Source organism: Saccostrea cucullata, unplaced genomic scaffold, assembly GCF_032062105.1.
Source record: "Saccostrea cucullata isolate Sc308-1 unplaced genomic scaffold, CSIRO_AGI_Scuc_v1 ctg282, whole genome shotgun sequence".
Taxonomy (NCBI): Eukaryota; Metazoa; Mollusca; class Bivalvia; order Ostreida; family Ostreidae; genus Saccostrea; species Saccostrea cuccullata.
In genome coordinates, this window is record NW_026933043.1 from 286,233 (window position 1) to 310,747 (window position 24,515).

At 33.0% G+C, this 24,515-nt stretch overlaps 2 protein-coding genes across 2 annotated transcripts; both read right to left on the reverse strand.

Moving 5' to 3' along the window:
* Positions 1-21: 21 nt before the first annotated feature.
* Positions 22-13,631, reverse strand: LOC134237094 (E3 ubiquitin-protein ligase TRIM45-like). The gene is made up of 2 exons (XM_062719196.1): positions 13,557-13,631; positions 22-1,814 (listed from the first exon to the last, which is right to left on the reverse strand). The coding sequence occupies exon 2, from the start codon at positions 1,789-1,791 to the stop codon at positions 118-120; it is 1,674 nt and encodes a 557-aa protein (XP_062575180.1). The 5' UTR covers positions 1,792-1,814; positions 13,557-13,631; the 3' UTR covers positions 22-117.
* A 3,902-nt stretch (positions 13,632-17,533) lies between these two features.
* LOC134237081 (palmitoyltransferase ZDHHC16B-like) lies at positions 17,534-22,474 on the reverse strand. The gene is made up of 9 exons (XM_062719167.1): positions 22,374-22,474; positions 21,560-21,822; positions 20,638-20,829; positions 20,285-20,396; positions 19,702-19,835; positions 19,489-19,557; positions 18,932-19,210; positions 17,966-18,036; positions 17,534-17,792 (listed from the first exon to the last, which is right to left on the reverse strand). The coding sequence occupies exons 2-9, from the start codon at positions 21,752-21,754 to the stop codon at positions 17,669-17,671; spliced, it is 1,176 nt and encodes a 391-aa protein (XP_062575151.1). The 5' UTR covers positions 21,755-21,822; positions 22,374-22,474; the 3' UTR covers positions 17,534-17,668.
* Positions 22,475-24,515: the final 2,041 nt, after the last annotated feature.

Below are 24,515 nucleotides of genomic sequence, written 5' to 3' on the forward strand. Positions count from 1 at the left end.
ACACGTCTAAACCTGACATGCTAAAAATCTTAATTCCCTTAACTACATTAAAATTCCTCTCTAGAGTTCTGGGTAATTTTAACATCCTAGAATCCTGTCAAAAGACCTGGATTACCTTTAGGTAGTACAGTCCTTTCTATAGACCTGAATCACCTTCACTTTTTTATAATCCATAATTATCCACAACCTATCCTCAAGGTCAACACTCATTCCACTGACTCGAGACAACATCTCATTTACACCAAAATCATCCACACATTGCAGGAACTGCCCGTGCTGATCGAGAATATGAAGACAATAATTGTTGAAGAAATCCCCGACAATGATCTTGAGCCTTGAGTCTGTCACAATATGATCTGGTAGGAATTCCTCGTCCCTCATGGCTGGTGTACCGTCATATCGGAATCGGACTCTTCCTGCCTTCGTTAACACAACCACAATGCTGGCATTCAAATCAGCAACGCAGAGATCTCCATTACCATTCTTGGCCATAATTAGAGAAGAGCATCCTCGTCCAAAGATTTCCCTGTTCTTCTTGTCTCTATAAATTTCCTGTTTAACTGTTTGTCCCTGAAAGCTGACAATTTTATTTTGGCCGTCTTTCTCCAGATTGACAAGAATGTTATCTGATGTACAACTTAGTGATTTTGGCTCCCAGTCTTTTGGTAGGGTGATCAACACCTCTGTCTTCCCTTGGTCGACTTTGTTCACTGTTTTGTTTTCAGGATCAATATAAATGAGCTCGTCTGATGAAGTTACAGAAAATTCAACTTTCTGACACTTGGTTGTAAGAGTCTCGTGTACGGTCCCATGTAGGTCGAAACATCTCAGGGTTTTATCATTGTAACTAATCCAGGCTTTATCTTCTCCTACACAGGCCACTCTCGATGGATATCTTCCTCTTCTTCTACCTTCCGTTTCTCCATCTTCCGTAGGAAATGTGGCAATTTCTCTAGCTTTGGCAAATAACTCTGGTCCCTGTGTCAATCTAGCCTTGTATTCATCTAGCTCTATGTACAATTTCCTCCCTTCAGGGCTGCCGGTTATTAAGAAAGGAGCTTGCTCATTGATATCAAGATCTCCATAAAAATCATAGTCTTTTTTGCATTTCATCACCTCGGATTTATAATTTGTGATGTCAGACACTCTGTTGGACTTCAGGATTTCTTTGTTTTGCTGAATTATTTGCTTCAATTTTGGGATTAGGAATTCCTCTAGACTCTTTTTTTGCAAATTCATCTCTTCCCGATATCGATCTTTCATGGACTTTATGGATGAAAGAAATTTATCAAAAATGATGTCGACTTCTTGATGCCATAATTGTCTATGTTCCTCTGATTTTATTTCGAGGTCCATGTAGTCTTCTGTTCTGTATGCCATGTTAATTCCTATATCAAATGTCTTCTTCTCATACATAGGCAAAATACTGGATTCAATTTCTTGAGTTTCCTCTCGGATTTCTTCTTTCTTTCCAATGAAGAACTTTAACATGTCTGTTATACTGTGACCGTTATGGGAATTGATGATGCATTTAATGCAGACAGGGACATCACACTGCTGACACTGGGCCTCACATCTCTGGTTAGAATGAAATTCACAATCGGGCAAAACAAGTGTCGTTCTATCCTTGATGGGAACTATGTCATGCGTTTGAGACTTGAATTTCTTGACATGTTTGTGAACGCACTTTGCACACAAACTGACTTGACAGCAGTCACAAAATTTCTTTGCAGAGTTCTCACAAAGATCACACGTGATAAGTCCATTAGATCTGGAGCTGGGAGAAGCCATTATTTTGCTTTCATAACATTAATCTGAAAGTTAAGAAAAAAAATGAGCTGAGTAAAGTAGAAGTATTATAATTCCTGAATGAAATGACAAAGAAGACAGTTCTGATCATGATAATTGACTGGCAATAATTCATCACAATATGAAGTAATCAGGCCTCAAATAAACAAGAAGCCCATGGGCCATATCACTCACCTGATCACACAGGCTAGTTAAAAAACATATATCAGCTCAGAATTGAAAAATTTACTTGTTGGAGTGGGGGGATTTGAATTTTCTATTACTTGAGAAGGTCACTATATCAATGAAGTCATACTTGAAAAGAAGATTATTCCATTATATTTCTTGATTCCTCGTTGTGACCCCTCGCTACCCCCCCCCCCCTCCCCCGACATTATTTGAATAAATATTAAATATAAATCTACACTACTTGCTGATGCTTACATGTCAATTTGACTAAACAAAACTTTTCTGTTCTTTTTTTTCCTTTGTATTTTTATATGCAGATCCCTCATAGTTTAAACAAACTTGAATCTAAACCACCTGAGAATGTTTCCATTAGTTCCATATAAAAATAATTACTAATGATGGATTAACAATCTTAAAATTACATTTCCTGAGGATGCTTCTGTATAAAAATCACCAATCAAGCCATCGTTTGCAGTTCTTAAGAAGAAAATTTTTAAAAGATGTTTCCTATATATTACTATGTAAAGCTTTGATTGCCCATTATAGTTTTTTTTAAAGATGCCATTAATTTTTTACTAATTCATAATTATATCCCCTTGGAAGAGGGTTTGGCCCTAAATCATTTGAACAAACTTGACTCCCCTTCACCTAAGGATACTTTTTGGCAAGTTTGGTTAAAGTTGGCTCAGTGGATCTTGAAAAGAACCACTAAAAAATGTGAAAAGTTTAAGATGACTACGACGACAACAACGACAGACAATTAACAGACAAATTTTGATCAGAAAAGCTCACTTGAGCCCTTGGCTCAGGTGAGCTAAAAATGGTTTGTACTAAAAATGCACCCGTCTCAAACTTTTTTCAGCATATAATATTTATAAGTGAATTTAACATTTGCCAGTAAGATTTGGCTTTCCATAGATTTTACGTATATAATAAGGGAACAACTGCTTTTTTGATTACGAGGGGCATTCAATAAATAATGTCATTGGGGCTCGGAAAGAAACAAAAAACGCTTTTCTCTAACTTAGTCTTGATGATTTTACTAAAATATTCTCTTTTAACATGTTTAATTAAAACACATATCCGTAACATTTTCATTCAATTTCTAATTGTTTTTCGAACACATTTTTGAATATGACCCTTCGTATACTGGAATATGGCAGATCCTATGATTTGCTGTACTTGTTTTTTTTTTCTTTCTGATAGATGTTTTTCTAAGTTAAGGAAATGAAACAAGTCAAAAGTTGAAAGATCTGGCAAATTTTGTTGGTGTAACAAAACATTAACTTTCTGTTTATCCCCAAAACTCCTTTACTCTTCATGGCCTGTGGGTTTGGACGCCGTCATGAAGATATTTAATGTAGTGAATTCCTCTTTCTGTTTCCTTCCTCTCATAAACCTTTCATTTTTTTGCAAAAAAAAAAAAAATGGTTTTCTAGACTCCTCCAGAAACTGAACTTCCTCCCTGAGTATGAATTTGAACAACAAGAACGCGAATATTCAAGAAAATGGCATATAAAAACTGTTTTATGCTCTTGCAATTCTTTGCTCTTCTTAGGCCTTTGCAGTTTTGTCAATGTACCTCTTATTGTGAATTTGTTTTGAGGGCTTAAAGCAAAATGGATTCAAGTTCCATTATCTGTTACAATTTCATACAAACGTGGATAAGTAAAATTTGTGATTTTTTTAAAATTATTGTTTGGATACTCCTACAAGCTGTCGCTTTCACTCAATTTGAAAAATATAGGGTGACCTTTGAGTATTAAACTTTTTTACTATAAAATGTTTCTTTAAAACAGTTTGAACTACCCCCAAAATGATTTTAATCAAATTTGCTATGTGTCTTTAAGTCAATAAAACATAATCAGTGATAATTTGTTGAAATTTCGCAAATTTACATCGGTTGTTGTCAGTCATTAATGCCAAGGACGGTACCCATTTTTGACGCCCATTATATAATTTTTGTTTATTGTAATCTACTTGTTCACCTGTCAAAATTGAATCGCCATCTGAGGATGATTCCACATGAGTTTCATCTTTCCTGACCCAGTGGTTCTGCAGAAGAAGATTTTTAAAGATTTTTTTGTTGTATTCCTATGTTTAACTCCAGGGCTCCAGGCATTGGTTGCTGTTAATTTTACATATTTCAGTGAATATATTTTGAGAAATTAAAAAGTTTTACAGTTGCTTTAATGAAGCGTTTAATTTTACTCTAGTTTACTGATTCTTGACCATTCATTTTTAATGCAGTGTCTCGAATAACCCTTGTTTTCCAGTTTCCAACGATGAAATAATGCGATGAAAAGTGGTCACACAAACTGTTATCAATTCATTAAAGATTCAATAATGAGAGAAAGTCAAGCTTTATGTCATATGACTACTATGTTGTACGTCATCGAGCTAATGACATTATTTATTGAACGTCCCTCGTACTAAAACAGTTACACGGTTAATTAATATCAGCTAACAGTTTGCATTTATAGCAACTTGAAATCACTTATGCGCTCGAAATCTTTTTCTTAAATATTCCTATGTACAACTATGATCAGCCATTGTGGCCCCGCCCTTCCCCAAGGGGTCATGATTTAAACAAACTGGAATCTACACTACCTGGGGATGCTTCCACAAAAGTTTCATCTTTCCTTGCCCAATAGTTCTGCAGAAGAAGATTTTAAAAGATATCTCCTATATTCCTAAGTAAAACTCATAGCTCACCTGAGCACTGTGGCTAGGAAAAAGTAGAAACTGGTTTATTATTGAAAGTTTAAATCCAAAAGTAGTCCCATGACCAATCATGGCTTTGCTATTCTTGAGAAGAAGAATTTTAAAGAATTTTCCTAAATATTTCTATGTTAAACTTTGATCGGCCATCTTGGCCCTGCCCTACCCCTGGGGGTATGATTTTAACAACCTTGAATCTACACTTCCTGAGGATACTTCCATATAAATATGATCAATTATGACTTTGCTATTCTTGAGAAGAAGATTTTTAAAGCATTTTCCTATATATTTTTATGTAAAACTTTGGTCGGCCATTGTGGCCCCGCCCTATCCCTAAGGGTCATGATTTGAACAAACATGAATCTACACAACCTTAGGATCCTTCCATATAAATATGATCAATTGTGGCTTTGCAATTTTTGAAAAGATTTTAAGAAAAATTCCTATACATTTCTATGTAAAACTTTGACTGGCCATTTTGGCCCCGCCCCTACCCCGGGGGTCATGGTTTGAACAAATTTGAATCTACACTACCTTAGGATGCTTCCAAAAAAATGATCAATTATGTCTTTGTTATTCTTGGGAAGAAGATTTTTAAAGAATTTTCCTCTAAATTTCTATGTAACACTTTGGTCGGCCCTTGTGGCCCCGCCTTACCCCCAGGGGTCATGATTTGAACAATCTTGAATCTACATTATCTGAGGATGCTTCAGTATAAGTATCAATTTTCCTGGCACAGTGGTTCTTGAGGAGAAGAATTTATAAGAATTTTCCTATATATTTCTATTTAAAACTTTGGCCGGCAATTGTGGCCCCGCCCTACCCCCGGGGGTCATGATTTGAACAATCTTGAATCTACAATACCTGAAGATGCTTCAGTATAAGTTTCTTTTTTCCTGACACAGAGGTTCTTGGGGAGAAGATTTTTAAAGAAGTGTCCTATATATTTCTATGTAAAACTTTGGTCGGCAATTGTGGCCCCGCCCTACCCCCGGGGGTCATGATTTGAACAATCTTGAATCTACATTATCTGAGGATGCTTCAGTATAAGTTTCATTTTTCCTGGCACAGTGGTTCTTGAGAAGAAGATTTTTAAAGAATTTTCCTATATATTTCTACGTAAAACTTTGGTCGGCCATTGTGGTCCTGCCCTACCCCCGGCGGTCATGATTTGAACAAACTTGAATATACACTACCTGAGGATGCTTCCATATAAGTTTCATCTATCCTGGCACAGTGGTTCTTGTGAAGATTTTTAAAACATGCAACCAAATTTTTATTAATTCCCAATTATTTCCCCTTGAATGAGGGCGTGGCCCTTCATTTGAATAAACTTGAATCCCTTTCACCCAAGGATGCTTTTTGGCAAGTTTGGTTGAAATTGGCCCAGCGGTTCTTAAGAAGAAGTCGAAAATGTGAAAAGTTTACAGACAGACAGACAGACAGACAGACGGACTACAGACAAAATGTGATCAGAAAAGCTCACTTGAGCCCTCGGCTCAGGTAACCTAAAAATCGTACAGCCCCCCCCCCTCAACACAAACATATACATATATTTACCAAACAGAAAATAAATATTTGTCCCTTAAATATTAATTTATTTAGGACACTGGACACAAAAATTCAAGCTAAACCAAAATTGAAATTATTTGTCTTCTAGGTCAATCAGTAATAAATCAGTATTAAATGTGCCTTCTAGAGTAGCTGAGGTGGATTGAAAATGAATTTCGATCTGCAATTTCAATCCGTGTTTTCCCCACGTCCGCGTCGAATTGTACCATTTCGTCGTATATCACTGAATGTTTTGATTGAAACAGATACACTGTAGAAGTGACGTAAGCTGTGTATTTCCAATTTTGCCAGTTAATATGTTCCGCGGTCTTATTTGAATATGACCATGATGACTGTACCTCGATCTATATTGGGAATGTATTATAAGCTCATGAAAAGAAGTTCACATTTTGACTTTTATATATAACACCCCCCCCCAAAAAAAGAAGAAAATCCTGAATTCTCATTTTCGCTCTCAATTTTCACACAAATGAATAAAATAAAGGTAAAATAGTGTAATAATGGGTTATTTGTTATATCTTAAACTGTATATAAATTAATTTAAAATATGAAATAATCTAATAAACAATCTTACTGCAATAAATAAATAATAATTTAAACTGAAACTCCATTTGATAATTATATTTACTAAACTTACGTCATACACTGCATGGTAGTACTTAATTATTTTAGATTTAGAGTTATCTTTTCTTGTGTAACAGGAAAGGAGAAAATGTATGGCTGGACCTGGACTTGGTTAGAACTCTTTCGTTCATTCAGGTATTTTCAGGAGAACCAGTTTACAGTCAGGGGTGTGACTGAAATCCATCATTTTTTAAAATGATTGATAATGGTCATTTCTTCTAAGTATAATATACTTAATATATATGTATTATATCATAATGCACATGTTCTTCTTATTTTTGAAAATATGACTTCTTTTCATCAAATTTCCATTCCCAAGTCAATTTTCCAACCCATTTACTACAGTAATTAGATATACCGTACACTATCCTGCCATAGACCCTTGTGTAGAGAAACATCTTGACAAGTAATTGAAACCAAAATAATTTAGTGCACCCAGTAAAACGAGAGTGCGCCCAGACCTAACAATTAGATAAAAAATGATGAAATGCAGTCATTTTTAATATCAGAGGTAACTCTATTTCTAAAATAAATTTCAAAATAGAAATGACTTTTTCATCAATATTCTTAAAAAGATGAAATTCAATCATTATTAAAAATCAATTTAATGACTAGAAATCATCATTTTTAAAAATGATGGATTTCAGTCACACCCCTGACTGGTTTAGGTCAAGCATAGTCGATTAGCTTGTTGTGCAGAGTTTTTATTGGTAGGCCATTGAGGTCAAATTCCTTAGTGAATTTTTGTTATCTTAAATTCACTTTAAATCTAGCCATAAGACAGAGTGCTAGCTTATTTGATATACTTACATAGTTTGATATTTTAATCTTTGACTGGACATTAGACCTGATGACAGTAAATTCTTTATTTTTTTTTACTAACACTTTGCTTGGTTGAATGAATGAGTATGAATGAAATATAGTATTTGATGAGTTAACGGAAAATGTGTAAAATCATTATGGTAAACGGTTTAAATGAATATAAATCTAAGGATCTGTTTTTAAAGTTACACTGATATACATGAAATATGCTTCATGATGAGATCTGACCTTAAGAAATATGTAAATATTGTATATATTGTAAGATAGAGTAAATACAACAATATGTTGTATGATATAGGTCAGATATGGTTTGGACAGACTAGAAGTAGATGTGCATGACACTCAGATTTATTTAGAGGACAGTCTAGGTCCACAACTTGGTATTTATTGATATAATTACTTATTTTGATATTTGTAAATATTTTTGGTAAATAATATATAAATTTACTTGAGTTTTTATGCATATGCTGAAATATGGTGAAATAAGAGTTATTTCCCTTTGATAATATTCATGAATTGATAATGAGTAAATTAATAGAAATATCAGTTGTAATATATCAGAAACACACCGGAATATATTTTATATAGTTTATCTAATAAGCACAAATATATACAGCCTGACTACACTGGATATCAGTAAGCAAGTAAGTGTCTTTGTACCAAAATCATTTTATATTTTATAGTCTTTGGAGCCTGTGAATCAGGAAATGTAGGTGACTCAATTTCAGAATAATGTCAGTAGGTTACTGAACTCTGGGAGAGTCAGAGAGCTAACTTTGCTTACGTGTCAAATCAATTATAAACAGATTGTGTAGCAATTCTAGTAAATTCAAAAACATTACATCAGTGTAATATATATTTTAAGTAATGAAACAATCTAATTAAAATTAGATGTTAGATCCGCTCGCATACTCGCTACACTAACGTAGCGTAGTGAGTATGCGAGCGGATCTAACATCTAATTTTAATTAGATTGAGTAATGAAATGATTTGTGATAAGATATATATCTATGTTAATGTTATCATAACAAAAATTGCACTAAAATAAGATGGTAACACGTTTTTGTGTATTTGCACTCTTCGGCGGAGATGCGAGGTTCTGAAGTAAAAAATAAACATACTAGATGCTGGCTAGGTTGACCTTTTGACCTGAACGGTTCCCAGAATATGCGATTCATTAGAATGCGGTTGTTTACTTTTTATCGGAAGATGTATTTGGTTAGGAGGAAGAAGGAACCAATAGTATTGAAATGACCAGAGGTCAAATATTTGGATAAATTAGCTACAACAAGTAATATTTAAAGATTATGCAAAAGATTGGAAATTATTTTAAAAGTGCATTAGAAGTTTAAAAAGTACTCAAGGTCAGATAAATAGAAATTAAAATTCAAATCATAATTTAAAGTAATTATTGCAAATTTCGAAGGAGTTACAAATATGGAGATGAAAATCTACAAACGTAAACCTAGTATGAAATGAACGGCCGGGATAGACAAGATTTCAGTGGAAAGCTGAATCTTGACCGTCTTGGTTGTATTTCATACAGGTGAGATAATTTTCTAGACTTGCGCGGTTTTTGTCAAATCATTAAAATTTTCACATGGCTTAATTTATTTACATGTTACATTTTTTTAAATATTAGAACTAATAATGTTTAGCATAATGTTTAGTATATTGTTTGAAACTATTTATTGTAATCATAAAGATTACAAATATATTGTTTAATTTAATAAAAAGTGGAAAGCTGAATCTTGACTGTCTTGGTTGTATTTCATACAGGTTGGCAGCCGCTCTGGTCTACAAATTTAAAAGGAATTATATAATAAAAGAGAATAGCGAAATTGAGTAATCCCGGTACCTCCACAAGCCAAGCGAGTTCAAAAGGAATAGCAAAAAAAATAGTCATCCCGTTAACTCTTCACGAGTGTCAGTGAACGAGATTAACCCGACAATGGAAAGCGCACACTTAAAAACTTTATATTTATTTATTTATTTTTTTTTTTTTTGATGAAAAATGATGAAGAGTCCTTTAACTTGACGGCAGATTCAGAAGGAAGTTGGTTAACCTTTTACGGCAAAATTTAATAAGATCCTGGTGGATATCAAACATATGCATGATCGGCCCAATGTCATTCGGGACTCTGCCTTCCTAAACCTTTGCTGGTTAGGATTTAACATCAACTAAGGCTGGAGTCCAGAATGAGGTTGACCCGGTTATGATAGGTGGTGGAGAATCCGGTCGTAAAGGAAAACCCGTACACCATGCATTTAGGTTGAAAGGAAAGTAACAAACTCTTGCGAGAGAATCTAATTAAAACCTATAAATGAGAAGGGCCTTGAAAGATAGTAAAGGAATCCCCGTAGACTATTTGTTTAGGTTAAGCAAGTTCCAAAATAAATCCTAAAGGGGAAGGGCCTTGAAACATAGTAAAGGAAAACCCTTATATACCTTTCATTTAGGTTGAAGGTTAAGTCAGGACTTTATAAAAGTCAACCAAACACGGGGTTTGGTGAGAAATATTTGAAGGGAAAATGATCGTAATGGAAGGGATATACATGTAGTTATTTTCCATTCTTCCGATATAATTACGAAAATCATTGCTCCTTTAGACTTAACTTTTAATTTTTTTTTTCAAAGCAGATATGCGTCAGATATAGGACGATATGTATTTTAACAGGATAAAGTCTTGTAATAAAAGTGTATATCATGTGGTACTGTGAGAAACATATTTTTGTGAATTGTAAATCAAGATTTTTTACGGTTTTTTATCACTACTGTGTTTTTCTGAAATAAAAAAAAGGGTCTACCACTGCCCAGAGGGAGAAGAAAAAAGCAAACAAGAAAATTGTACATAGTATTTTTCGTGTTTGTTGTGTTTTTAAATATTGTAATTTTTTTTTTTTTGGAAAGTGTATTTTATATTTCTATACATTTTGTATGCATTTAGATTACATTATATATAGTAATATGTCTATGTGTTTCCTTTGTAAAAGCCATCTGAAAATACGTTATGTTTACTAAATTTGAAATGAAGTTTAAGTCGGCGCGATAATATCAAATAAATATCACTTTGAACACTCGGTTTTATGTCAAATTCGCAGCAAGACATAATTCTGTATCATAAACTCTTAAAACAAATCTTGGGGACAAGATTTTTGACAGTAGGGGGAATTTATCATAACAAAAATTGCACTAAAATAAGACATGTAAGATGGTAACACGTTTTTGTGTATTTGCACTCTTCGGCGGAGATGCGAGGTTCTGAAGTAAAAAATAAACATACTAGATGCTGGCTAGGTTGACCTTTTGACCTGAACGGTTCCCAGAATATGCGATTCATTAGAATGCGGTTGTTTACTTGTTTATCGGAAGATGTATTTGGTTAGGAGGAAGAAGGAACCAATAGTATTGAAATGACCAGAGGTCAAATATTTGGATAAATTAGCTACAACAAGTAATATTTAAAGATTATGCAAAAGATTGGAAATTATTTTAAAAGTGCATTAGAAGTTTAAAAAGTACTCAAGGTCAGAATAATAGTAACTAAAATTCAAATCAAAATTTAAAGTAATTATTGCAAATTTCGAAGGAGTTACAAATATGGAGATGTAAATCTATAAAGGTACACCTAGTAGAGCGGCCGGGATAGACAAGATTTCAGTGGAGAGCTGAATCTTGACTGTCTTGGTTGCACTTCATACAGGTGAGATAATTTTCTAGACTTGCGCGGTTTTTGTCAAATCATTAAAATTTTCACATGGCTTAATTCATTTACATGTTACATTTTTTTTAAATATTAGAACTAATAATGTTTAGCATAATGTTTAGTATATTGTTTGAAACTATTTATTGTAATCATAAAGATTACAAATATATTGTTTAATTTAATAAAAAGTGGAAAGCTGAATCTTGACTGTCTTGGTTGTATTTCATACAGGTTGGCAGCCGCTCTGGTCTACAAATTTAAAAGGAATTATATAATAAAAGAGAATAGCGAAATTGAGTAATCCCGGTACCTCCACAAGCCAAGCGAGTTCAAAAGGAATAGCAAAAAAATAGTCATCCCGTTAACTCTTCACGAGTGTCAGTGAACGAGATTAACCCGACAATGGAAAGCGCACACTTAAAAACTTTTTATTTATTTATTTATTTTTTTTTTGATGAAAAATGATGAAGAGTCCTTTAACTTGACGGCAGATTCAGAAGGAAGTTGGTTAACCTTTTACGGCAAAATTTAATAAGATCCTGGTGGATATCAAACATATGCATGATCGGCCCAATGTCATTCGGGACTCTGCCTTCCTAAACCTTTGCTGGTTAGGATTTAACATCAACTAAGGCTGGAGTCCAGAATGAGGTTGACCCGGTTATGATAATGTTATGAAATATTTATTATGTTTACATGCTTTGTAGGGTTGTTATCATCTATAATTATAAATATCACAATTGTATTGTATTGTATTGTTTATTACCAAGAACCATACAGTTCATAGGTTTAACGTATATACATAAATCAGTTGTACAGTATATGTATAACATTTCAATATCATTTGAACATTAAGTAAAGCAGGATCATAGAAAAAAATTTTACAAACTATTCATTCTAAATTCATAAAGCAGAAAAAGCACAATAATATAAAATTAGTAATAGTAGTTGTGAGGATAAAGTCGTAATATCAATTCAATTTACATCTGCTCTTAATTTTGTACATTTATAAAGATATTTTCCCAGTTTACATAACTCTGTTACATTTTTTGTCGACAACAATTGAACAAGTTTAAAGGTAGAGGGTTTTTGGTGATAATATTTCTTAATATACTCTTTTCTAACATTAGAAAAAAATGGACAAACCAGAATAAAATGATACTCGTCTTCAACCTCTGACATTGAACAAAATTTACATAATCTTTCAATTAAAGAACCCACATCAACCAAACTGAGTTTCCTTATCATTATTTGGGAAAACCCGGTTACAATAGCATATCTTGTATCAATAAAAATGCAACCCCAAAATTTAGGGTGTCGTTGGATAAAAATTCCCATGCTTAATTGACTTAAAAAATCTCTTTAAAATATACTCACATTCAATTAGTTATTTTCAACATGTTTTACCGTGGGTATTTTGGAAATATTTTATTTTCTTCTTTACAATAACGTTGGTATTCTATAAATATGGCAGAGATAAACAATTATGACACGCTGGGATGCCATACACTTTTCAGTAAAAATGCATAACACGGCGTTAGGTGCCTAGTCGTTTAATTTCTTTAAAGTTTCACATTTTGTGAATAGTGCACAAATTAAAAAAAATATATGAAATACTTTATTGGGAAATAAAGACAAACGAAGTGTAGTTATTTGTTTTTAGAAATTATATTGAAAAATAATAACGCCATTGTGTCCTCTTTGTTACCCTAGCAGTGTTTGTCGTGTGATTTTAAACTTATTTGACAACCATATAAATTAGGTTTAATAAAAATAAATTCCCAAGATACTGATGTACAAGTAACAGTAACTGGTATAATGTGCCGTTGCTTTATAGAAAGTTGCACGGAATACCCGATTTCGCGGATTCAACGATACCCTTATATCGGGTATTATACGCGATTTCATGGATAATACCCGATTTCAAGTATTCTCTCCAACCTGTTAAAGTCCCTATACCTGTATACTATAACTTGAACCAGTTAACTACATTGTGTGTACATACTTACGAATTTTCATCTTTCAATTCTTGAACAAAAAGCAAAATTGTTTAAAACTTACTGTACATCAAAACACCTATAAATTCAAAAGGAGAAATAGTCATTTGACATTAAACTAAATAAGCATACTTACTTTATTCTCTGGTAAGTTGAGATGTAAGTGCCAAAAAAACTATATACAGTGTATGATCGACTTCCGGGGGCGCTAGAGGGCGCAATTCACGCCTTCACGCCTCTTCCTCTCACCAAAGGGCGGCTTCATCACCAGAGGCTCATACATTCTGAGCTGCATGGGAGATTGCACCAGCGGATTTCACAACTTAAAAAAAAAACGAAAAAAAAACAAACAAGTAAATTGATGCAAAGCATCAAATCGACCGCTAACATATTTAGCATGTCAAAAAAGTACTTTCACAATTCAAAGCATCCATGCAAGAAAAGCACAGGATATTCAAAGCTGAAATAGTGATCGTTTTTATTTCAGGCCATCTTCAAATCAAAATAAATATTTTTTAAAAATTAATAGATATTAGAATTTTGCCTGCATGCTGTTCAATCCAACTCAATAAATAAAATATATTTTAAACTCTAGAAATTTTAGTGCACTTGCTCATCCTATGGATTTATGGATGTAGAAAAAAAAATGATGAATATGAGAAAATATTTTCATTAAAATGAAGATGTATAGGCCTTTCAAGATGAACCATGTGCTGATACCCTGGATTTTTGTCACGTGATAATGCCTACCTGGTTTCTGCAGAAGTATGCTATGCTGCATGGTGCGGTGCAAAATGTATAAAAATAATCTTTGTGTCATTCGCAGCTGTAGGATTTTTAAAAAAGTTTTTACTAGTTGAGCAACTTTTCATTTTTCATTCACCATGAACTTTTACCATGTGCAATTCATTATTAGCACCAAATGAATGTCTATAACACAATGCTTTTTATTTGGTTATAATATTATATATAATTATTTTAAAATAATTTTTGTATACTTTCATTGATCATCTTAAGATACATAAGATAGATTTAGAACGATGAATTTTCCTTATATTTACAGGCCGTGCTGTTCTTTCTGAGGGGCAGATTCCTTGTCAGCGTTTTCAGTGTATGTGATTCTAAAGTCTAACTTTAGATCCGCCGCTCTGTTCGACATATACAGTGAACATATGATTTTTGTGCTTCTGTTCTTTTAAAATTCAGTGAATGGATTAGACGCCATTTTCACCCTTTAAAACCCGCTGACTTGAAAGAAAATAAGTTAAACTTGTACCGATAATGGAACTTAAATGTGATTTAAATATTGAATATGGGTTTGTATTAAAGATTCAAACATGAAATATAATTTGTGTTTATTTCTTTTAAAATATTAAATGAGAACAAGAGGCCCATGGGCCACATCGCTCACCTGAGTAACTTGGGTGATGCAGAATTTACCAGATTCCCCCTCTTGCTATACCTATCATGCCCAACAACACCCTTCTCTTTTTTATATTAAAACTTTAGAATCTACACTACCCAAGGATGCTTCCACATAAGTTTCAGCTTTCCTGGCCCAGTGGTTCTTGAGAAGAAGATTTTTAAAGATTTGTTCTATATATTTCTATGTAAAACTTGGATTCCCTACTGTGGCCCAACCCTACCCCCGGGGGTCACTGTTTTAACAATTTAATATTTACACTACCCATGGATGCTCCCACATAAGTTTCAGTTTTCCTGGCCCAGTGAATCTTGAGAAGAAGATTTCTGAAGATTTGTTCTATATATTTCTATGTAAAACTTGGATTCCCTATTGTGGCCCTGACCTATCTCCGGGGGTTATGATTTTAACAATTTGATATCTACACTACCCAAAGACGCTTCCACATACGTTTCAGCTTTCCTGGTCCAGTGGTTCTTGAGAAGAAGATTTTTTAGTGACCCAACCCTATTTTTGTCTTTTCTTGATTATCTCCCCTTGTAAGGGGACGTGGCCCTTCATTTTAAACTCCCCTTCACCCAAGGATGCTTTCTACCAAGTTTGATTAAAATTGGCCCATTGGTTCTTGAGAAGAAATCGAAAATGTGAAAAGTTTACAGACGGACGGACAGACAGATGAACGACGTACAAAATGTGATCAGAAAAGCTCACTTGAGCCTTCGGCTCAGGTGAGCTAAAAAGTGACATTTCAGGAAAAATACTTTGGTAACATTTGACTTAAACATGTTAAAATGTTTTAAAAACTTAATTATAATAAACCTTTATTTTTCTAGACAGATTAAAATATAAGAGTAAGTTTTGTTGGAAAAATAGGTAACAGTTACTGTATTAATGATTTTCCAAAACAATACTTTTTAAATTAATTAATCATAAATAAAGATTGAGAGAGAAAAAACATAATTACAGAAAGACAAAAAAATAAAATAACTTGCCCTAAAGTTAAATGACAGAGGCTATAAAAATGTCAAAATAATAAATATGCAAATGAATATATAATTTAAAATTTATTATACAAATTTAAACATAAAATCTACAACAGGTGAGCTATTCAGAGCTAAGTCAGACTAGTAATTCCCCAAAACAATCTTATCATACACTTACCGTAAATCTGGAAATTTTTGCTATAGATGAATTTTTAGCAAATTTGTGAGTTCATTGCATTCGCAAAAATATTTTTTTCTTTTAAAAAAATAAATTACTAATAAGAAAATGTAAACAAAACAGTGGTCATTCGCAAACTTTTGAAATGTAAAAATTAATCAATAGCATTTTAACCCGAATTCGCAAAATAAAATCAACGTAAAAATTTCCAGATTTACGGTATTATAGATTGTTCTTTATTCATTTATTTATTTATGTATTTCATTTTACTGAAAACGATGAAAACTTTCTTCATATGAGAACAAAATATCATTAATTTATAAATTAAGAAAAAAATAAAGTTAGAAGCATCTGCTTCTAAGTTTTTTTTTAAGCATAACAAATAAAAAAATTAATTCTTCCTTATTTAAAAACTTTGTGTATGAAAAATATAAATTTCCTAAATATATCAAAGTAGACTTTTATATTACAACTATGTCATTAATAGATTAATATTATATAAAATCAAAATTAAAAAAAAAACATAACAATAAAATCCAATTTTCCAAGAAGACTACTGTATTAATATGGTGTTCAAAAAAAATAAAAAATAAAAACACACAACTTCACATTTCACAATTTGATTCTTCCATAAACAACACACTGCACACATATATCACGTTCTTATAAAGATGGTGCAGAACTTTCAAGTAGTCACATTAAATAGAATATTTTCTATTGCAACAAAAATGTAAAAATGTAAAAATCATCAAAATAATTGCCTATGCCAGGGACGTATATACTTTAGTATATAGGTCCCTGCCTATGCAAATGATTAATTTACAGGAATATTTAGAGAAAAAATTATTGAGATCAAGGGGAGTTAAAAGTCCCTACACTAAGTAAATAATTATATAATTTTTGGAAGTCATCATTTGTATTTTACATTTTTTCTATATACACTCATGAACTATTTTAAAATTCATTAGTCCTTTGTTTATTCATGTATTTTGCTGGACATGTTTGATGGTCTATCCAAAAAAATCTCCCAATCACAATTTAAAAATTCAAAATTTGAACATTCCCTGTGAAATGAATTTTGAAAGGAGTGTCCATTTAACCTATCAACCCTATAATGGAATATTATGTATCTATTCCAGTGAGTGGTGTCTCTTTTATCAAAGGATCTCTGAACCTAAAATTGTTACAGTATTGACAAGAATCTGCACTTAATTAACATGTATACATATTTTTCTTGTCTTTTATTTATTCAAATGAAGAGTGCATATATATAATTGTTTTATATATTTTCTAATAAATAATGAATTTATCAAAGAAATTATGCTTAAATATTCATACAGGCTTCAGTACTGTTGGCACAGTCATGTAACTTAACAACCGAACACATAACACTGATTTAACTATTCATATCAAAATTTAAACTCAATTTAATACAAAAAAAAAAAAGCTAAATAAAAATAAGAAGAATTTAGCACCTTTTCCTCATTTTTAGGGGGAGAGACACAATCAAAAATACACAAAACCAACTGAAATTGAAATTGAACTTGACAGAACTGTGTTTCATTTAGGCGTTGACATATATCTGAATGAACTTTTTTACACTTTAAGTCTCATAGGATCCGAAAAATGAAGTTGAGGGTAGTTTACTAGTCTGACCACTTTTGTCATAACAGCATCAGGCCCCTGTCTTTGTCCTCTCTGGGCCCTTTGTTTGGAACTCGAGGGAACGTCAGTCCGTCACCACACGGTGTGTGAGTGGAGGGGAAAAGAACGTGCTTCAAGAACGTCCTACAACAAACACATACAACAATTACAATATTTAATTGTCCATATGTATATCAACACAACTGGAGACCAGAAACTGAAGTTGATACACTGTTGTTTGATGAATTAAAAGTAACAAAGATACATACTGTACTTGTACAGATGTGAATTGCATTGTTTCCAAAAGAACACTTTACCTTCCTTTTCCAAGTCCAAAAAACATCTGCCAGTTTTTAATAAATCCATAATGGTAAGGGTTGGTATACACCTGTGTAAAGGAAAAAAATAGTTAAATTGTAACTAAATACAAATTAAATTTTTTGATTGGACAATTATTATGTTATAATTGTAGTTCCCATTTCTAAAATCTTAATGGTCTCATTAAATTCTCAAAATACAGGAAAACCTGTTTAGTAAGAACACGGATTTGTGAATTCACAGATATAGCTAAATTTTTGGGGGGATCCCCAACTATATTAATTTAACAAATTCCTTATATGGATATAATGAATTATGGATAAAGCGAAGTAATTTTACAGGTCCCAGTGATTCCATTATAACCAAGTTTTACTGTATTAATATATCAATTTTATACTATTATACTGTAAACCACTTATTATTCACGTCATCTTTTATTTGCAATTCGTCCGTTTGAAATCAATCTGTGATGATTAATTTTTGCAACAGAGGAAATATTGCATACAAATACTAACAAAATTATTGTTTCAATGCGATTAATATTCCCGAGTTTAAGTCAGTAGCAAAACTCGCGAATATTTCTCGCATGTGAATAAAAATATGTTTACAGTACTTCCTGCTTCTCCTTACCAGTCCTATTTTTTTCTCCTTACCAGCCCTAACTTCTCCTTACCAGTCCTAACTTCTCCTTACCAGTCCTAGCTTTTTCTCCTTACCAGTCCTAGCTTTTTCTCCTTACCAGTCCTATTTTTTTCTCCTTACCAGCCCTAACTTCTCCTTACCAGTCCTATTTTTTTCTCCTTACCAGCCCTAACTTCTCCTTACCAGTCCTAACTTCTCCTTACCAGCCCTAACTTCTCCTTACCAGTCCTAACTTCTCCTTACCAGACCTAACTTCTCCTTACTAGCCCTAACTTCTCCTTACCAGCCCTAACTTCTCCTTACCAGACCTAACTTCTCCTTACCAGTCCTAGCTTTTTCAGCCTGCTGACTTCCTTCCTATTGATGTACACCTCAATATTTGTCTCCCCAAAACTGATCATTCTGACGTGCCAGCACACCAGCAGTAACAGCGCGATCACAACCGCAGAGCAGAGAACAAACTCGTACACCACCGCCGTGTGGTAGTGCTGATACCGCATGTCAACCTCTAGATCTGCCCCCGGCTGGTGCTGCTTCCTCTGATTCTGGTCTAAGGAGGAGTTAAGTACTGGTACAGCTGCTATACCTCCAAGGAATGGTTTCTGTAGAGGACAAAAGAAGGATACTTTAAAATTCAAGACACTTTATCATAATTTTTCAAAAAAATGGAAAAAAGAAGGATCATGCATGAAGTTGCAAGTCATGCATCATTGCACAGCAAATTATTATTATATTTTTGAAATATTTATTAAAGTTCGAATGTAATTTTTTGTTACTTGATCAATGTACTTTTCTTGACCACCCAATCCCTAAGCACTGTGAAATAAAGGTCTGGATCTTTTTATTTTCATTAGGGAGAGGGTAGTTGCTTTTTACTCACATTATGGTCTCCATATATAATGTCATAAGCCATATTGAGTGGATACAGAACAGCTGGGAAGGGGTAGTACTGAAACAAAACAAAAGCAATGTAATAGATTTTAACTTTATTGTTGACCTGAACAATCTATAAAACCAACAATCTGTAGGTCTGCATGCACTTCTGTCATAATATACTGTAGTAAATGTACATGTAAGTGTCCAAAATCATTACCTTGTCTCCATAAAAATGCTGTTTAAACAAGTCAATTCCTGTCACACAAACATATATAGTCCCTGACAACATAAATACACAGAACTGGAAGAAGTAACGATGATTGTAGTACCCGACACAGTTGTTTATCCAAGCTAGCAAATTGTTAAGGATAGTATGGTATGTGTCTTCATTGTTTCAACTTTGTTTATTTTATGAAATCCACCCACGAAAAAACCTATTCTCAATAAACAGTTTAAATTCCAGAATCAGAGGTATATGATAATCCAGCTACTATCTGCAACATTCTTATCTGAAAGTTGTCAGTTTTCATTCAATCTAAATACTGCTTATTTTGCAAATGAAGAAATAGCTTTTAAAAATATGTAAATAAATGATTTGCTTCAGTACCAAGAAAAACTCTAGTAAAGGAACGAGTGGAAAATTTATGGGTACAGTGTATTTCTAAAATGTAAATTACACATGGTATATGATATGGTAAATAGTTCTTCATGAATCTTTACACAGAATTCAGCTACTGGTTACCAGGTACCTTTGTACCAGTTTGTGCACCCTGATTATTTCTCTGCATAAGAAAGGATACGACAATGGTGGTCCATTTTTAGCACACACTTGTCACAGATACTGCAGTGGTGGGCCCGTGGAGGCTTGGGGGATATACACTTCTTACATATAGAAACTGTTTCTGGAACCTCCTAAATAAGAAAAAAAAACATTTTTTTTTATTTTGTTAATGTCTCTTCGTATATTATATGTTTTTCTGGGAAAAATTGTTTCTTGTAATAAATATGTTGATATTTCATACAGCCCATTATACAACTGCATATCAAATCAATTAAATTTTTAACACACATGCAGTAAAATTATTAAATTAAGACTTGATCACGAAGTCCCCTATGTGCATTTAACTCATTAAATAAGACTACAATTACCTACCCTTGGGGGATGGCCTGGGTCTGTGAAGACGGCCATCACATAATTAAACACGATGTTCACCAGTAGCCAGTGTCCAAATATCAGATGGAATACGGTCTTACTGAGACTCTGTTGGTAGACGTGGGGCAGGAGGCAGATGTAGAAGATGACGACCACAGAGGTAGTCAGGCACACCACCAGTACCATGAAAATCTACAATACAATTACATCACTCACTGGGCTACTCTGTATGCTTAAAGATATAATTTTTATTAAATGTACTTAATAAATTTATATTTAGCTGTTGTTTTAACTATGTACTGTTACAGTAAATGTACTTGTTGATAAGTTAGTATTCTTAAAGCAATATGAGCTGCATGTTTGACATCGGAAAAAAATATTTCAAATGTGTTATTAACTATTTCAATTACAGGAAAATAGAACGTTTATAAAATTCTTTTGTTCATATTTGCTATGTAAGAACTTTTTATAAGCTTTGATTGAAGCAAAATTGAATTATTGTCGACCTGTACAATAATTTCTTATATAATGCTGTATATTCGGTTGTACAGAAATACTTCTTCTGAAACATTTTAAAACTTTATTTTGGTCTTATTGATCATAATGGTTTAGATTACATACAGATTAATCATAATTACACATTTTACCAGCAAAATAAAAATTCTCAAAAATGCAGCTCATATTGCTTTAACAAATCAGCATCGTAAAATCAGCATCGAAAATGCTATCATAAAAGCATTAACTTGAGAACATCACTAAATTAATTACTTTAATCAATATTTTCTGCTCTGTTTCCTGATAAGATTCTTATGATTAAATGCACAATTTGTCAAAAAAAAATTTCCTACATACTTGATTAATCTTACTTTCCAAAGACAGCACAGCTATTAAATAAAAAGAATATTTAATAGTATATTCTTACTGGTCCAAAGTATTTGGAAAATTTGTCCACTGTCCAGAACATTGGCTCAGCTGCAGTTTCCAGCCCGACCATGTAGGAGGTGAACTCATTGTAGAACAGGGTCTGTCTTAGAAGAACAAGCCAGGAAACCAGGGCTCGACATCGCGAAACCAGTCGCCGAGGAAACTCGGTCACTCTCCAGTGGACTTGTGCCATAATCTGGGGGACACAGACTCAACATACAACAAAGTTATCGTTCCTCTTCTTCTTTTTCATTCCAGTTTCTACCATGTGTGTAAAGAATAACTGTTTTTCATGATCGAAAATCAAAACTACATGTTAATCATGTAAGCTGCTCCCTCCCCCCAAAATGTGGCATTTTTTTTTTTTGCATTTTTATCAACTCTATGGCTATGCCAATTATTGTTAAATATAAAAATCAATATACTCTAGTTATAAGGTAAACTTTGGACATTTCAGCCTCAGCATTCTGCTTTATGTTAATGGATAATTCAGACTTTTGTCATGTTGTTATTTGTAAATTAAAATAGACTATACAAAGACAATTAACGGAAATGATACTTTTAAGCAATTATCCACTACTTCAAAATATTTATTTCTAGGCTTTTTTTTTATATATGGTATATCAGGAAAAGAACCACGTGCATATTACATGTATTACGAAATGCAAGGCTTAACCATGTTAACAGGGGTTTTTCCTAGGAAGGGTTGATTTGCGACAAGAAATATTTTAACATGCTATATTCTTATTCTAAAACATCATTTACACATACAAAAGTAGACAATAAAGATTTTTTAAATATAAATATACCACCTTTATCTAACTAGTGATGTCTAATCGTTTGAGTTTGAGTCACTTTGACGACTCCACCTCCCATCGGCAATGTTTTTGTTGCGACAACTCTATTTACCTTCCCTACATTGAAGAGCGCTGCATGTCTAAACAACTCGAGGTAATGGTATTTCGCACTAGAGATTTTTCACCGCCAAAAGATTTGAGATGTATATTTTTTACATTTAAAATATTGAAATACTATAATTTACTCAATTATTCCCCAAACTGTATGTCAAAATGTGACATGTTTACATACTAGAATGCACTAAATGTTATTGACATGTATACATGTACTAAAATGTACACTGGGTGCTTCCCCTGTTTTGGCCTTTATTGCAGCCCGGAGGACCGGGCTGCTCTATCATATAAGTTTAAGTGTTGGTGTATGGGGATTGGGGTTGGAGTAGTTATTTAGAATTAAAGGTTTTCTAAACAGGGAAAAGATTGTTAATCAGAATGTTCTTTCCATTTATAAATTACGAGATACATAATATTTACTTCCATAAAGTGAAACTGTAAAAATATATATGTTTTTCATATTTAATATATAAAGTTGATTATCATTTACTATCGAAAAAACGACGTCCCTTTTTTTTAGAACATCGAATTTTACTTCTCGGATAAAAACGTACTCTGCACAGTTCGTGTTTTATATTCTATAATTGAAAATTAATACATTTTTAAAATAGGTGATGCATGTGCCTAACTTCAATTTATATTTTATGCAGCCAACATTTACTTGAGAAATTGATCAAGTTGAAATGGTATCGTTTTTGATTGATTTTCATACGACTATAAGTTTTCAAAATATTCGCGACTATCATCTCCATCAATAAGACGCATGCCTTTTCACACAAATCGAAACAATTTGATGAACAAGGCTCATTTTCATTGTTTACTTTATGTATTTCCCGGGCGACAATTGATGGTTACATCAATTTTTTCTTGTATATGCCAAAACAGATGATAGTGCCCTCTACAAAAATGATTTTTTAATTAAAATTTTGTCATATATTTTTGTAGAAGACAATAGACTAAGCGATTAGGATTGGAAAACGCATCCAACTGCAGCTGGCCAAAGGAAGAAAATTTAATTAACATGATTAAGGCAGGTGTAATTAAGGGTCTGCTTAAAAATATATTCCCCAATTATTTGTTCATACATGTAGCACACGTTCAAAAAGAGCCAAAAATTAGACGTGTCATTATGGTCAAAGAAAAAATATATATAACCATAGCGCTTCAGATCTGCAGCTAGGGTCTGCTTAAGTTCCTGATGAAGATCAAGGTTCCAAGAGGATCTGCCTGGGATTGATGAGTAGATGAACAAAGGAGAAGGTGCAAAACAGGTCACAGGATATAAAGAACTGTGTGACTCTAAAATTAAACTGAGAATTAAAGAAACACTGAGATGAGATTATAGCGGGGTTAAAAAAAACAAGCTAATTCAGAGAATTCGTGTCCCCCGCTTAGGGAAAAAGTCGGCTCCCCCTGACTGAATTTGTAGAATTATTAAATGTATACATGTATACTGAAGCAAATAAAATACATGTATGTCAATATGCATATAAAGATTTGATTGTTTATTCTTCATTATGTGTATAGAAGATTTTTTATATGGAATTTTTATCACACTGTAATGATGATTTTATAACCTCATAAATTTTCATTTCACATGCTGAATACTATCATTTAGTAAAAAAAAAAATAATTAAAAAAAAAAAAAGAAAGGTTCGACCGAGATTCGATCCCGGGACCTCTCACATTTGAAGCGAGAGACTTAACCACTAGAGCACGGAATCGCTATAAATGGTATGAAGTATATGCAGTAGTGAAGTCACATACATGTATATATTCATGTTTTCATGTTCGGTATTCTCAAAATTTTACACAATCCATGGTGTTTGATTTATTTAGCCTTTCTTAAACAGTTCTAATAGATGTAATAAGAACATAAAGTCCGCCGAGAACCTGTTTTATACGCAATAACTCTCCTCATGCCCTTGCGCTAAAAATAGCGACATGTAATACTATAAATACTAATAAAACAAACGGGGCGGAGCACTTTGAGAGGGGCGAGAGACGTCCTAGGGAGTTTTGATATAAAATTACATTGCATAA